This window comes from Brachyistius frenatus, unplaced genomic scaffold (genome assembly GCF_029030835.1).
Source record: "Brachyistius frenatus isolate BFR_SWC_R1_liver_20210118 unplaced genomic scaffold, ASM2903083v1 Contig_27, whole genome shotgun sequence".
Taxonomy (NCBI): Eukaryota; Metazoa; Chordata; class Actinopteri; family Embiotocidae; genus Brachyistius; species Brachyistius frenatus.
In genome coordinates, this window is record NW_027210626.1 from 1,161,225 (window position 1) to 1,177,095 (window position 15,871).

At 39.6% G+C, this 15,871-nt stretch overlaps 1 protein-coding gene across 2 annotated transcripts in view; it reads left to right on the plus strand.

The window, feature by feature from the left end:
• LOC138620888 (E3 ubiquitin-protein ligase SH3RF3-like) overlaps nt 1-15,871 on the plus strand; it is a 99,487-nt gene that overhangs the window by 76,699 nt on the left and 6,917 nt on the right. For both annotated transcript variants that reach the window (XM_069698505.1, XM_069698504.1), the window contains 2 exons: nt 4,567-4,847; nt 8,422-8,747. In XM_069698505.1, coding sequence (XP_069554606.1) covers nt 4,567-4,847; nt 8,422-8,747 — 607 coding nt within the window. The remainder of the gene's footprint in view (nt 1-4,566; nt 4,848-8,421; nt 8,748-15,871) is intronic.

Below are 15,871 nucleotides of genomic sequence, written 5' to 3' on the forward strand. Positions count from 1 at the left end.
AACTAGCAAGATGTCGAAGGCCACAATCTGAATTTAAGGATTCATATCAGCCGTTGAGCGTGGCAACACCGACAACAACAATAATCTGATTGGTTTTAGTTAGCCTATGATAGACAGATGGTTCATCCAATCACCTACCAGGTATCTTTTGAAAGTCCCTACTATTTTCTCAACTTTTTTGGTTGTGTATAACAAGTATAACAAACCATCTCCTGTGTGATGTTACAGTATAAGCACAGAGCAGGCAGGTTTAATCCCTACAACTGCTGCATGCCCCGCTCAGACCTTTGCTCAGTTTATCAACCAGTTAATTTGGTTTGGTCAAATATACCCAGCAGTTCAATACAATCCGACCACAGCTCCTAGTTCTATCCTAATGTAAAGGCAGTAGTAGCATTTGCATTAATACAATAATTTACATTGTAATTTTTCGAGGTCATTTCTTGTCTGCAACTGAACCTGAATACAGATCAGACTGAACAGTGCAATTTGGTTGGTATTGTGGAATGTAATTGCATATGTGTTTCCGTGTGCCCAGACTGCCTCTTGTCTCATAGGCACGCCCCAAAAAGCAATTTTGGAGGCTTTAGTTGGAGCAGGTGCAGTCTGTGTATACTGTGTTGCTCATGGTGATAATATATTCTTCCTGCCGCAGCCTCTGCCCCACACTGTGGCCACCAAAACTGCCAAAATTATTCTGTAACACCAGCAAACCAGTCGTTATCAGTAGGGGACTTTAAACTGCTGTGAACACAGGAAAAATAATGCTAAAAATGTATTGTTGTGTCTTGGATAAAAAAAAAAAAATGTGAGAAACCCAGTTGGAGCCAATTTGATCCCTGTTAGACATTGTGAACTTAATTTAAAACTTAAATACAACATAAAATGCATTCGTTAAAAGCATTCAGCTGATACTACTTTTGCCATTCTAATGTTTGGAGACGTGATACTCCTTGTAGATCGTTATCATCATCATTATCGTCGTTACTTTCGGCATCCGGTTACTAATAGCTGTTCAAAGCAAACAAAACCAGAAAAAATTGCGTGCTGAAATATTTGTCAGTTTAATTACCCTCATTATTCCTGTATGCATGAAAACATTTGCTGTCGCTGTTCACCTAATCTGTATTCGGCCCCATGATGCAGTCAAGGGAAAAAAATGGAAAACAAGTCGGAATTACAATAATGGAAGAAAAGAGAAAAGCAAAAAACAATGAGGGAGAGAAAGATAATGATAAGATACAGAGCATGATGAGGTAATGTGGGATAAACAGAAAAAGAGTTTTTGAAGAATGAAGGGAGGAAGGAGAGGATGAAATGGGGTGGAGAAAAGAAAAGGAGAAGAAGGGAGAAAATTATGGAAAGAAATGTATATAGGAAATAGCTGAAAGAGAGCGACAGAGTGAGGAGGGAGGAGAAGGAAGAGAACGCAGAAGAAAGAGAGGGAATGATACAAAGAGATGAAACGACTGCAAAAACAGCAGGTGTCCTTCTCCAGTGGATATGAATGGCTGCTTCATATTCTGCACTTACGCAATCTTCAGGAGAGAGGGAGAGAGAGAAAGGCAGGATGGGCGAGTAATCAAATGAGAGGCAATTTGTTATTTTTACGCAAGCATACTCTCTCCTTCTCCCCCCTCCCCCCACCCCCCTCCTCCCCTCTCACCCCTCCTTTGTCTGCAGTGCAGCCCAGAAATTTCTCAATATGATAATGAGAAGCTGCCAAAGATGCACACACAAACAGATATTTGGGCATTTTAGAGTAAGAGCAACACAGGTGCCCAATATTGGCATGTCATTCGTTTTTTAAATACAATTTGAAAATGTGTTCATTTATGGAATTTATTATTTGGCTTGATACAAACTGTACGCATGTTTGACAATTAGGATTTTTGTTATCCTGGATTCATTTGACATATTTCAACCTGTCACAGTGACAAAAAATATCGGCTTCAGAGCTGTTCCACTTCGGCAAGAAATCAGTTTTAGTGTAAAAAAAAAAAATGATTGTCTCTGCTTTTAAAACTTTACAAAGTCTTTAAAGTTACTCATAAGGGACAAAAATATCTGTAGGGGCCTTTACATACCCTTGTGTTTAAACCGAAACACATTAAACAGTTAAAAGTGGTGTACAGTATGCAATAGCTTCAGATCAAAGAATGTGTGAATTACTTTGCTATTTCTATTGGTAGAAACACACATAAACACACACACAAAGAGAGAGAGCCATAACTCTGTATGTGTCTGACAGGAAGTCGATGGGCAGCCATAAGAGTGTGAATACCGCTGCGTCAATAATGTTCAGCTCTCCGTTCTGCCATTCAGCACTCTGCAGACAGAAACATGAGAATCCTGCAGCACCGTATATGTTACAGCAGGACACCATGTCGTGCTGATCCACCAATTGGATAACAGACCTGAAATTACTCACTTTGACAGCGTTTAATGGTCCTGGTGCAGCTCCTGCTCTGCTAAATACTGGCTCAATATTAGTCTGACTCAGTCCTCATCAGTCTGATGTAGACTGTGGGTCGACTGTAAGGCTGCCAATGGCAAGTGATTAGTCGGCATTCTTTTTACCTTTCGCTATCTGTGTTATTGTTTACAAACTCCTCGTCGCTCCGAGAAACAACAACCGCAACCTCTGAGCTAACAACACGCTGAAAATGACAAGTGATGTCTCTAAAGATTTGGATCATTCAATAAGTCAGGCCTGCTTGGTTCTTTAGGGCAAATCTTTTCTAAATGTAGCCATTTTAATGCCAAGGCTCGCCTCCCAACATGCACAACAGGTCCCTGTAGGTGACATGACTTTGCAAGGTCATCATTGCTGCATCTTGGGCTTGGCGCCAGCCGAGACGATTGTGATTCGTTTGAAGAAATACAAACAAGCCACAGCATTTTTCCCTCTATAGCAGAATGATATACCGTGTGGGTGCAAACAGACCGTTCACCAGCAAAGCAATTGAGATAGGTCAAATTTTTGCGAGACAAGTTCAACGTTAATATTTTTCAATAAATAAGAGTCTCTGTCTATACTAGCATAAAGTATGAAGACACATAACGTGCATTGAGCTCAATTCTAAAATCAGCATGCTAACATGATTCATATGACATTGTAATATGCTGATCAGCAGATATGATGTTTGACATGTTCACCAATGTGCGTGTTTTTATGTTAACATTTTTAAATTAGCATTAAATAAGTATTTGGTCCTTAACCAAAGTGTTAGGAAAATGTATGTTTTGATTCTTTCATGGTGCCAAGGAAGAAGATCACCAACTTATTCAGTTCACCCCGAGCAGTGCACAAAATATCATGAGAGTCAGCAGTTTTTTCTCACAACCACAAATAGAACCCTTTTTTTTGGTTGTTGAGGAAAAGTCACTGGATCCCCGAAGACATTCTCAGATTCCCAGCAAGAAATTATGAAATTATCTAGAAATGTTTTCAGTGGGAATTTTTTTTTTTTCTTAAAGGAAGGATATTATTCTATTCAAACATTCTAAAGATATTTTAAGAATGTTACCATCAAACACTTGCATATTGTTTTTTTTAAAGCTCGTTATCCGACTCTAAAATAATAACATTCTGGAAAAGAAATTACAAATATTTTTTTAAACAGCGGAGCACTTTCTCAAACAGACTCATCCAGCTCGGCTGTCGCAAGGACAGATGCAGGAGATCATTCCTGCCCACTGCCATAAGATTTTACAATAACAAATAGTTGGCCAAATCTGCTCTACATTATTAACACCGTTGCACTGTTGTTTAATTTGATATTATTCTATTTTATTGGTATATACTTTGCATTTTTATATTTTTGTCTATCTATCTATCTATCTATCTATCTATCTATCTATCTATCTATCTATCTATCTATCTATCTATCTATCTATCTATCTATCTATCTATCTATCTATCTATCTATCTATCTATCTGTCTGTCTGTCTGTCTGTCTGTCTGTCTGTCTGTCTGTCTGTCTGTCTGTCCGTCCGTCCGTCCGTCCGTCCGTCCGTCCGTCCGTCTATCCGTCTGTCCATCTATCCATCCGTCTATCTATCCTTCCATCCATCTATCCTTCCATCCATCCTTCCCTCCATCCATCCATCTATCCATCAGTCATTTTATGACAGTGTTGTGAAAAACATTTCAAGAACGTTAACACAAAATTGTGAACATTATCCTTCATTTAAGATACTAACATTCAAAATGTTACTATAAAATTGCATAATATTCACAGAACATTTTTAGAACAAAATATTTCTAGCTAGGTAGGATTAATTCTCAGGGCATTATGGATATCAGTTCCAAATTTCATTGAAAACTTACAGATTTAAAGATGTTTAAGTCTGAACCAAAAAATGCTGTACTGACGAACAGATCACAAGCCAGGCCACTAATGTGCCTAAAAATGTATTTATAAGTAAGAGCACTGTTTCCAATGCAGTAAACTTTATGTTACACAAGACTTGTCCTCATGAATGTGAAAATCATTAAATATCAGCTATAATCATTTCATGAATTAAACAAGTCAACGTCGCTTTCTCCTCTTTTCTCTAAAGGGCTCCATTCGGAGCTGGTGCTACTCGGGGCTCGTGTTTGTCCAGTCCTGTAGGAGGAAGTGGGTGCAGTCCGGTGGGAAGTAAAATCTCCGACCCTTCGTCTCCAGGGTCCCCTGGGCCCTCCTCCTCCTCCCGTCCCTCCACTCCACTGGTAAACTCAGCCAACTCTGTGAACAGCATCAGTCCCGCCTCCTCGCCGCAAACTGCCGCCGCCCAGCTGAAGAACTGCCTGCGCTCCAGCCAGCACACGGTTAACCAGGCACGCACCTCAATGCAGCTGGGTAAGAAATGCTGCACACTTCTAGAAATACACATGAAGTAATGTTAATCTGTGTTTTACACTTTGATTATTAAACCTTCAGAAGCATCTTTTATTTTTTTTTTTTTTTTTTTTTTTTTTTTTTTTACAGTTATTGATGAATCTCATTCACTGATTATCATACAATGTTCAGCAAGTTAAAAGAATTCACTTGGAGATGTGTCTGTCTATGGTGTTTCTCCAATATTATGCTCTGCAGTAAAGCTGCACCAGCCTACAGGCCTAAAAGAGCAGAGTCCAGATCATGTGGGACCTTGCAGCATTGTAGCCAACTTGCTCTCTGATTACAGAATAATGGAATATTGAGCAGTCATTAATTCAAGTAGCTATTACACCGTGTGCAGTTTTGCAGGAAGCCGTATTTAACCGCCCGTTTCTTCAATGGTGTGCAATGTGTAATTGTTTTTTGACAATAATCCAACAAACAAGACAAACAAGCAAGCATATTAAAGCTATGAAAAGCTGGATGAGTGCCCAAATAAATGGAAAGATAAGGATCCAGTTAATGGTGTTTACATATACCAAATGGCTAAAAGTAAGGAGTAAGTGGACACTTAAATATGAAATATGTTGCAGTGGTCAGGGGTTCTGCTGCTGCGATGAGGTCTGGCTCACAGTCAGTGAGTCTGGTGTTGGATTGGGCTGAGGTCGGTGATTTCCAGTCATGTTCTTCCAAAATATGTGAATTATTCTTTATAGGACAGACTTTTACGTTAGAGGTGTAAGAAAATATCAGTATACATGACAATGGCAATATTATGTTTTGTGATTCTGTATCAATTCACAAAAACACTACACTTTTTAATGTAATAGTTTTTAAAGATATGTTGCATATCGTTGTTTGTTTTGTGATTAAACCCCCAAAACGCACGTATCCAGCTGTCAAGCATAAAAACATACTTACTTACATACGTACTTAAAAGATTTCAAAGAACTTGAAGTATCTGAAGCTGTATTATCTAGGAAAGTACAAGCATGGGATCAAGACTTGATATAGGCAGAGTCTCAAGATTAAATGACTCAGATCAGATCATTAAAAAAGCTTGATCAGGACATCCTGAGTCATTTTGACATATTTTTGCCTATGCACTTCCCTATCTTCACACATGGAAGGACAAAGTGTTCACAGTGAATCTCTATACAGACCGAACCCAGACAGCTGGTGGATTTTCGCTGTGAGGCAGTGAGATTACCACTGTGCCTCCTCATACCCGTGCTAAGCTTTGATGCATCTCTCAAATGTGTTGTGGAGTAAATGTAATGCTGCCCACATATTTTTTTTGTTCCCCACATCATCTGAGATGAGATTGTGTAAATCTGCCGTTGGTTCATCATCAAGTGTTACAAGACAACTTAACTATGATTCACGCACAGTTGAGGTTAGCGACAAAGACAACTATCAAGGCCGCGTTAGACTGGATGTGAATCTCTTGAATGTGTCTCATGCACGTCCTCCACCTTAATATCCTTACTCTGTCTCAGCACTGTACAGCACACAACTCCTGAATACAACCACTTGAATGCACATGTTCAGTTCAGACTATTTGTATGAGAACATGATGGTACTCAGTTGGGTGTTTTAGCACAATCACAGTGTTACTACATGCACTCAAGCATTCAAGCGGTGCACACATCCACACACAAACAAAGACATTGCTAAGCACTCTAATTATGCAGCGTTACTCTTTGTTCCACAAGCACCCACGCACACAACCCCCAGAAACACACACACCTGTGTCTGTGGAAGGGTTAGATCATATCAGCTTTGTTCTCCACTCAGAGTCTCTTCATCCCTCCAACGAGCCTTTGTCTCTCTCTTTGTATCTTTTCTTTCTTCCTCTGAGAAAAATAATGGTGAAGGTTTGTTTTTGGAGGCTGAAAAGTACACACTGAGAGGCGTGCCAAGAATAACACACACACACACACACACACTGACATGTGCACGCCCACATACTTGCATACACACAAGTGAACACACAGACTCACAAACACGCAGCTGAATTGAATGACATCACTGTGCTTTTCATTTTATGGAGGCGTAATGACAGAGCTTCTCCCTTCTCTCTCGCTCTCTCTCTCCTTATTTCCCCTTTTCTCTCTGTTTTTCTCTCCCTCTCTCTCATGGATGCAAACACGCACACACACACACACACACACACACACACACACACACACACACACACACACACATCTGGTCTGCATTACAAAATAAAGTATGTGCATAGTTCTAGCGTTTAGTGGTTTTATCACATGACCAGCGCACCTCTCTGTGGATTTTAGCCTGAGTGCTGCAGTGTTGAAGAGCAGGTGGCTAGCAGCCTGGAGTATGTGTGTGTGTGTGTGTGTGTGTGTGCGTGCACATGCATGCCTGTATGTTTCTGTGGGTGTGCATTTTTGTGCACTTTTATCCTCATTAGCACCAAATGTCCTTATGCAAACTAAAGGCTTAGAGAAGTGCTGGAAACTCAGGACATCTTAGACAGCTTTTGTTTCTGCAGGGGTTGAGTTTAGAGTTAAGCACTTCTGTGTCTGTTGTGTTGTTTATGTTTATTAGTGCCAGATGATGTTTCCAGTGCCAGATAATGAAAGTAAAGCACACTAAGTATTAGTTAAAAAAAATGGTGCTTCTGCAGACAGAGGCATGAACTGAGAGTTGTTGGTCGAGCTGATTTCTCCTTTTATATTTAAATTTGTTATTTGACAAATTCATATTGGCATGTTATCTTTACTTTGCAGCTGTCTTTCAACAGACCAAATGTGCAAGTGATGTGAATTAACCACTGCTAAATTCACACCGTTTTAAATCAGTAAGTTGTAAGTTAGTAAGTAACTGAAAGTTTGTTTACGTGTTTTGCTCACTGTTATTTCTCTTTACTCACCTGAAATTTGACACGAAACTTGATGTGCACTCTCAAGTTTCATGTGGATGGAGAAATAGCAAATGTGCACAAACATGTGGTCACAAAAACGCATGTAATTCAGGTACTGATGTTGATCCAGCAATTAAATTGGAATACTCAAGAAATTGCTTCTCTATGCTCAGTGTGCATCACTGTTGTGCACAAATGAAGCTCACTCTATACTTTTTTCTATATGATCAACTGGCCTCTTTGTTTTCTCTGCTTCCTGCTCAGTGCGGGTGTAACCAGCATCCCTAACATTAGTGAATAACAGCATTTACGCACAACAGTGTTTAAAGTAATTGTATTTACCAAGAGACACATTTCAGTCATTTAAAGTTGAGACAAAATAGTCCAGTACTTCGGGTCCATCTTGAAGGAAGGAGAGAGCAATTTGTTTTCATAATGATGCTTACTGCTTATCATTGCTGAACATACACACAGCCAGGCCTGTTAATTCAGAAATACGGACTGAGACACTATTTTAAAACCAATTCTCTCCTCAGATATTAAGGAAAAAGATCATGGCGTCAAACTCAATGACAACAAATGATTATGGGCCTAATACTGAGTGATGGCTGCAGGCCTGAGCCCCCTCAGCAAAAATAATCCACTCTGTATTTCTGTGCGTTTCAGTCCACAGTCCACCTGCTGGAAGCCCGGAGCGCCCCACGGTGGCCATCTCTCCCCTGCGTCCTCAGAGCTCCTCTCCCTCGCGCTGCCCTGGCCAATCGGGTCGTCCCCTCTCCATGGTGTCTCCAGGACCCTGCTTAGGGCCTTCACCCCTCTCTTCCCCTGCTTCACGGCCCATCCTCCCGCTCTCCTCCCCTCTCTCCTGTCTCACGCCTCCAAACGTGTCAGCCGTGCTCCTCAACGGTGAGCTAGCCAGTCCCCTGCAGCCGCCATCGCCAGGCCCCTCCCACGCTCCCACCCCAGGCGTCCTCGCACCCAAACCAGAGAAGGTGAGGCTCACCCTCACCAATAATTACAAAAACACTTTTCAGCAGAGTCAAGTATCCTTTTTGCACCAACATTCAACAGTCAGATTTTGTATAGAAAATATTCATTGTATTTTGAGAAGTAAGCGGAATTTGCACTTTTTTCCAAATGGATTATTTGGATGTTCTTCTAATATTGTCTCCACGTGTTTAATCACAACACAAAATAAACCGTGGGAAATCAGTTTCTCAAACAATTAAAATCACCTTTTTATTAAAAATTAGTCTGAATATTGATTGCTGTAACCTGTAGAATAATCCCATTATGACCAACTACAATACAAACCATATTTGCTGTATTTTTTTTTTTTTTTTTTTTTTTAAAGCAATAAGAGCACAGGAGTCTGACTCAGGTGATAAAACAACAACTTTTCAACATGTGATGATTATTATTTTGGTTTATAAAATGTCAAAAACCAGTTAAACAAAAATGTCCATTACAATGTTCTAAAACCAAAGCTCATTTATTCAAAGAGTTGATTTTGTCTGTTTACTTCTCCAAAACCCAAAAAGCATTTATTTTCTAACAACTAAGACAGAAAGGTAAGAACTCCTTACAACTGAGAAACAAAAAGTTCAAAACTTTTGGTATTTTTGCTTACTAAGTTATAGATAGAAAGATAGAAATTAATTAGCTTATTGATTATTCAAGTAATTATTTCCTCTATAAATCTGACCACCATTATTAATGAAAATATGCAGAGTCCCGCTTATTTTGTCAGAGCAGGGAATTCAAGGTCGCACAGCTAATCTTTAAATTTATGTTTTTAGTCGGCACGAGACCACCCAGCAAAGAAACCTGGTGCCACTTCTATTTTCATCCTCTCAATACTCACATTATATTTTTTTTTAATTAACTGTAACACTATGTCAGGTCAAAATAGTGTTTTGTATTCCGCCTTTCACTGTTTAGTGGGTGTGAAAATCTGTGGCGTGTATGTCTCTATATATGCGTTTTTGATGTGCCAGTAGTCCTCCTCTACCTCGCTAAGTGTCATTCAGTCAGGCAGTTGGCACAAATGCTGAATGCCATCTTATATGTTGTGAGAGCTGCAGTGTTAAAGCCGTGGATGTTAAATCGGGCTGCACTGACAGTGAAGGATGGCAGCGAAAGCTTGCATCTGTCTCAGCTCCATTTGTTTCACTGTTGGCTCCCACTGTCTGGGACAGCTAATCTAACTACATGGCTACCTGACAAACAGCTCATTGACTATGGAACTGCAGGCAGGGGCCTTGTTTATATTGTCAGACTAATAGAAGGCCTAAACTTGCATTTTAGAGGCAGATTTCTAGCCCACACACTAAATATATTTATAGTATTAAAAACCTAATTTTTCACAAAAAAAGGGCTTTTATATCATCCTTTAATATCATTCTGATATAAAACAAAGCCCCCATTTTATCACAGAATTGTACAAAAAAAAAAATCAAACGTCTGTCCAAAAATCAATCATTGTGGTTGTTGGTGAAATTTTCTTCTGCTTTGACAACTTGCCCTAAATGAGCTTCTGCCTTTCCCAAAACAACCTCTCAATATGAATTTTGCTGTACTTGTAGCCTCGATTTATGATCTAAATTCTGTTTCCAAAGCCTTGAGCCCAAACAGCAATACAATTTAGGAGAAAAATTAGACTATTTATTGTTTTTTTGGGCCAGACAAGTTTACTAGATCAAATTTAAAAGATACTAAATATCTGCATAAAAACAGGTGTTTGCCACCTTCAGTCCCAAAATATAAAATGATAATGAGTTTTCAGTCTAACTCCCATTCGCAATGTATGCCTTCGTTGCTGTGAGCTTGGCAGACCAGAAACATCGGGTCTGAAGTCACAGTGTCCATGAGTTACACTTTGTTGCAAAGGAAATGATGTAACAGCTTTGATAAGTGCCTGGCAGACAGAGTTTAGGGTAATCTCTGTTCGACACACTGTCACACTGTCCAGAGTGCAGCCGGCATTACAGACACATATCACGCCGGACACTGGGATGCGTTTGTAGACCATTCCCAAGGCGTCTGCACTCACAGGGCGACTGCCAAAGAGAAGACTGTCAGAAGTGTTTACAGGATTTCAGCAGGTCCTAAAAAGTCAGAAATTGTCTTGACACATATTGAAGACCTTGAGTTCAGGTAATATGGACTGTGCGGTGTGCTGGTATCTTATTTTCAGTCCTATTTTTCCTCTAATCTGGTAACTGCACAGTTTTTGTACTGATTGCAAAATTAGTCTCACATTTAACTCTTAAGTGGAATTGAAATAATGTTGGCACCTTTGTTTTTTTGTTTTTTCTTACATCAACAAACTGACCGCTGTGAGTAGGAAAATAAGCCCATCAACATAAACATTAAGTTGCCATCATGTGGTTGACGGGCTTCGTCGCAGTTTATTCTGGGATTCTCTTTAGATTTTCATTTTCTATATTTAATCTTTTTTCTTTCAGTTGATTTACCTTGCAAGCATTTCAAGAGTGCTGAGCGTGGATGGGTAAAATGGCAGAGTAATTAGCTTTGTGGGTGGACAGAAGGTGGCATCCGGTGCATCACTGGTATCAACTCTGAGCGATGATTAGATAGGCAGCATTCACAATGAATTTTTTGTTTTGTTTTATTCATGTCTGTGTGTGTGTATTTGTCGGTTCTTACTTTTGGAATGAAAGGCAGACACACGCAAACATAAACACAATTTATTTAGATACCATGCAACCTGCATGTCAGGTCCAGAATCTGATTACTGTGCGAGTGTCTGCTGCACTCTGCTGGTTTATTTTGGAACAACACCCGGAGTCTGACACACTCGTGTAAACAGACGCACACAGAAGAGCACACACGCTGGCAGGAGGGCTGATTAAGCCTTTAAGCCTGCAGATGAAAGAAGAGAGGGAGTGATTATTCACTTTTTGTGCCATTTTCAATCCCACCTCCCTCCGTTTCTCTCTCTGCCTTACATCCCTCCGTTCTCTCCATCCTCCCCTCTCCTTTTTGTCATTACACCCACTCTCGAGCTTCTTTTTCCTCCTTTTTTCTGTCCTTGCATCTCCCTCTTGTTCTTCTTTCCTTTCTCCTTTCTTCCTCCATCCCTTCATCTTTTTGTCTTTACTTACCTCTCCATCTTCTCTTCCCTTACCCAAATCAGAATTCAGACAATCTCTATTTGCATATCTTTAATGCCCTGGCTCTTAGAGAGTAATAGTAAGGAGTGCAGTTTGTTTTCTGTTGTGAGTCAAAGTATTTATATGGCCTCTCTAAGTGCCTTTCTAAGCACTTTTTTTCCGTGCCGTGCCTTAACACTTTCCTTTTTAGTTTGATTTGATTTTGATCAGCTATTATGACTGATACTGGGAGCAGTGTCACAACATCTAAATATCATCCCTGTAGTTATAAGATACATTTTGGTTTGAGATGCTGGTGTGAGTTTGGTTGTTTAATCAGCTGCTCTATGAAATGCCAGAAATGTGTATTTCTGCTCCAGTGTCTGTTTGGCGGATCATTGAACAGAAATATTTTTACCAAATTTCATGAACTCCTATGAACTTCCAACAGATGGCAGCCTTAAAGGTTCTTTTGTTTGGCCCTGTTTAGTTTACCTGTGATGGACTGGAGACTGTGCAGGTGTATCCAACCTTCACTCAAAGCCAGCTGGGATAGGCTCCAGCCCCCCATGACCCTGTTCAGGATAAAGCATGTAAAGATAATAGATGGTTTTATGGATGGATGGATAGATACAATTGAGATAATAACAATGGCCCCAATTTTGCTTCTATAAAAAATAATTGAGGTTTAATTGACAGAGTGTCACAGTGAGACATTTGTGCCGGAATAAATAACCTTGTCAGATCATCCAAATTAAGTTACCGACCAACCAAAGTGGGTGTAATTCATGTCGTAAATGAACGAGCTGAACTGTGAGTGCCTCTTTCAGAGCAGTTTTGGCAAAAAAAAAAAAAAAAAAAACGAAACGAAACGAAACGCCATCTTATGCCATGAAGGCTGTGCTGCATAACCGTCAAAGAGCCTTTTAACAAGTATCTGTGCTTGTTTCTTTCTTAGTGTTATTACGACTTTTGAGCTCATTAGTTGCATGCAATTCTAAATTAGTTCGAAAAAGAAGAGGAAATCTTTCTGCAGTCTGGATTTTTCGAGGACAGATCATTGCTTTGATCATCTTCCATATTTACTGACAACTTCTACTTTTCACAGCATCTTGCAGCACAGGCAGGTTTTTCTTAAAGCCTGGTTGAGTAGTCGACAGTATTACGCAGCCATCTGCAAAGGCTTGCAAATTTGGTGTGACAGCCGGGCAGACCTTCTACAGGGGGCTGAAAGCAGTGGTGGGCTGGCAGCAAAGAATACGTGATGGAAAAGATAGACAGACAGATATAACTTAAATGTTAAATATACGGAAAAAGTGTTGATTGTGGTGTGACGATACGTTGTTGTTATTATCTCGAGATGAGCTCCCACTGTTAAGCTCAGTGACAGGATGTACAGTATTCAATACATCAAATGTACACCGTAGCATGATACAGCACATAATTAGACGAACAACTCGTGTGATGCTGTAAATAGGTGATGTGACACCTAATTCACAGGTGTAGCTGCGATGAACTTAATTGAAACTGGTAGTTTTGAGCTACTTGTGTGCTGAAGTTCCTTTTTGTGTCTTTAATGAGACTTCACCCTTTTCAACGTGCAGAAGTGTGAGCCAGTTTCTACTTTTAATGGCTTGCCTATGTTATGATGTAGGGTTAGAAAACAGTGCAGCCAAGGCGGGTGAATGCCTCAATAACAAAACAATATTATAATATTTTATACATTACTATGATTGTGCTGCAAAACTATTTCATTAAAACCTTCTGCTGTTGCTCATGGACTATGGTTTATCATATCATTGTGTGTTATAGACATTGCAGAGTGTAAAAAGATCTTCTTCTTGACCCAGTGGCCAGTTTGTTAAAGAAACTGATAGCTAAAGCTGAAATACAGCTAATATGAAAGCTCTTTGCTTCGCCAAAAATATAGCAATCATGCAACCCGATTGCCCAGCGGTTAGGGCGCATACCACATCAGTGAAAATGCCATCATACACAACTCCTTGGCTGAATTTTTTTTTTGGAGAAAAAAAACCAAATAATATATACACAGCAGCTCATTTGGCTAAAACTAAAGCAGCATGCAGCAAGAGCTGGTTGAACAGAAACGTCTACCAAGTTTTCCCATTTTGAACTTTAAGATAGGTACACCTATATTTGGACAATTGTAATCATATTTCTTGGGAAGCAGTAGCAGATCATGTCCAGGCATTGCACTAAGTTTCATGTCTCTACCTTGTCCCAGCTCAAAGGACATTGAGCACAGGCATGAGATGGAGCCTAAGGATGAACAGGCCATGCCCACATGCCCTAATCAGTCCTCTGTTTAAACAACTGCTCACAACAGTCGAAATGTTAGTGATAAAATTCTGAAAAAAAACTTCATACATCATTTTGAAGATGAGAAGTGTTTTGTCAAAGAAAGATATACAGCAAGATAGTTCAGGGGATGTGCTAAAAGAAAGCTCTGCTCAGTAGGATGTAGGGATGATTTATTTAGATTTTGTTGTTTGTAATGTTAAATGTAGATATTCGGTGATATGCCACGCCCACTTTGATTTATCTTTCTAAATTTTATTGCAGCAACTCAGTCATGACCATAGATCGTGTGAACTAATTTTCATGCAAATCGGTGCGGCCACTAACGAGAGATACCGCTTAGCCCCTCCCCTTGTAAATGTTATTGGTCAATATCTTGAAAACCAAATAAGATGTCAAGCTTTATAAAATGTTTAATCAGCTCTGTGTAATAATGAGCTACAAAAAAATGTGGTGGCAATCGGACCTACGTTTTAGGAGAAGATGTAAAAAAAATTGTTTTTGCAAAAATTTAAGATTGCAGAAAATCCATTATGGCAGAGGTCCAGAGGCTTTTTCGTCGAACACATTGAGCTTGACCTGTTTGTCAAATTTAAATTTAATCCAATTTACAATGTGAGGGGCGTGGCCTTTCAAAAGTTACATTTTTATGCCTCAATTACAGCACCACCATCCGGCCGATTACGGTCATCTTTCTTCAGAAGGTTATGCACATCATTTCCAGTTATTGTGCTAAGTTTGATGTTTCTACTTCATTCCTGCTTGTGGGAATTTGAGCCAGGGCAGAAAACTAATAATAATAATAATAATAATAATAAAGGGATACAAAAATATTTGCTGCCGCCCCTACGGGCACGGGCTGTGCATGCTCAGTATTGATCTATGTTGTCATGACTGAGAGTGTAAAATCGCGTCGAGCTGCAAGAGTCTGCTGAATGGACCGTTTTGTGCAGCCCCCCATAATCCATCAAAAATGAAGCCTAAATGGAAAAGCATGAATCTGTATTCATTGCTGCCATTAAGAAACCCTTTCCCTGTAATCAATACAGCCTATTCAGCTGCACATGTAATCAAGAAAGAATTTGCCAACAACTTTGCTGCGATACTTCTGTGTTAAAAACACTGTGACTGAGTAGGCATTCACACTGTGGACTCAATTGTGATAGCTACTTACTTCACTACTATTTCCTTCATCCTGAGCCGTGAGTGAAAGCCGGGACAATAAATAAAAGAATCTGCCTTTTTTCATTTTGATGTGAATCTTCATTTTGACGTGAATTGTAGACCGAGAACTATTTTTTCTTCTCTCTCTGAAATTGCTCCACATTGATATTATGGCTGCCACTTGAGGAACAGTTTGTCAATCTGGTGTAAGAGAGTCACCTGCAATTCACCTTGAATCACAAATTTGGTGATACAAGGAGCCAAAACTGACATTTCCTTTTTGGTTTATCATTGCTGGAAAACCCAGAAAACTAGCTCAGTAGTCTCAGCTGCATCATAAAATCCTGCCATAGTATATGCTCAAATAAAGTCATAGTCATAGTCAAATTATAAAAAAAATTCCTTGTGGTTTCACAGGTCTTGTTGTAATTTATTTGTTGGCAAATATACAGTGAGCTTGCAAGAGAACCAGCAGAGACACAACACAGAAGCACTGAGTGGATGACTAAACTGTACTT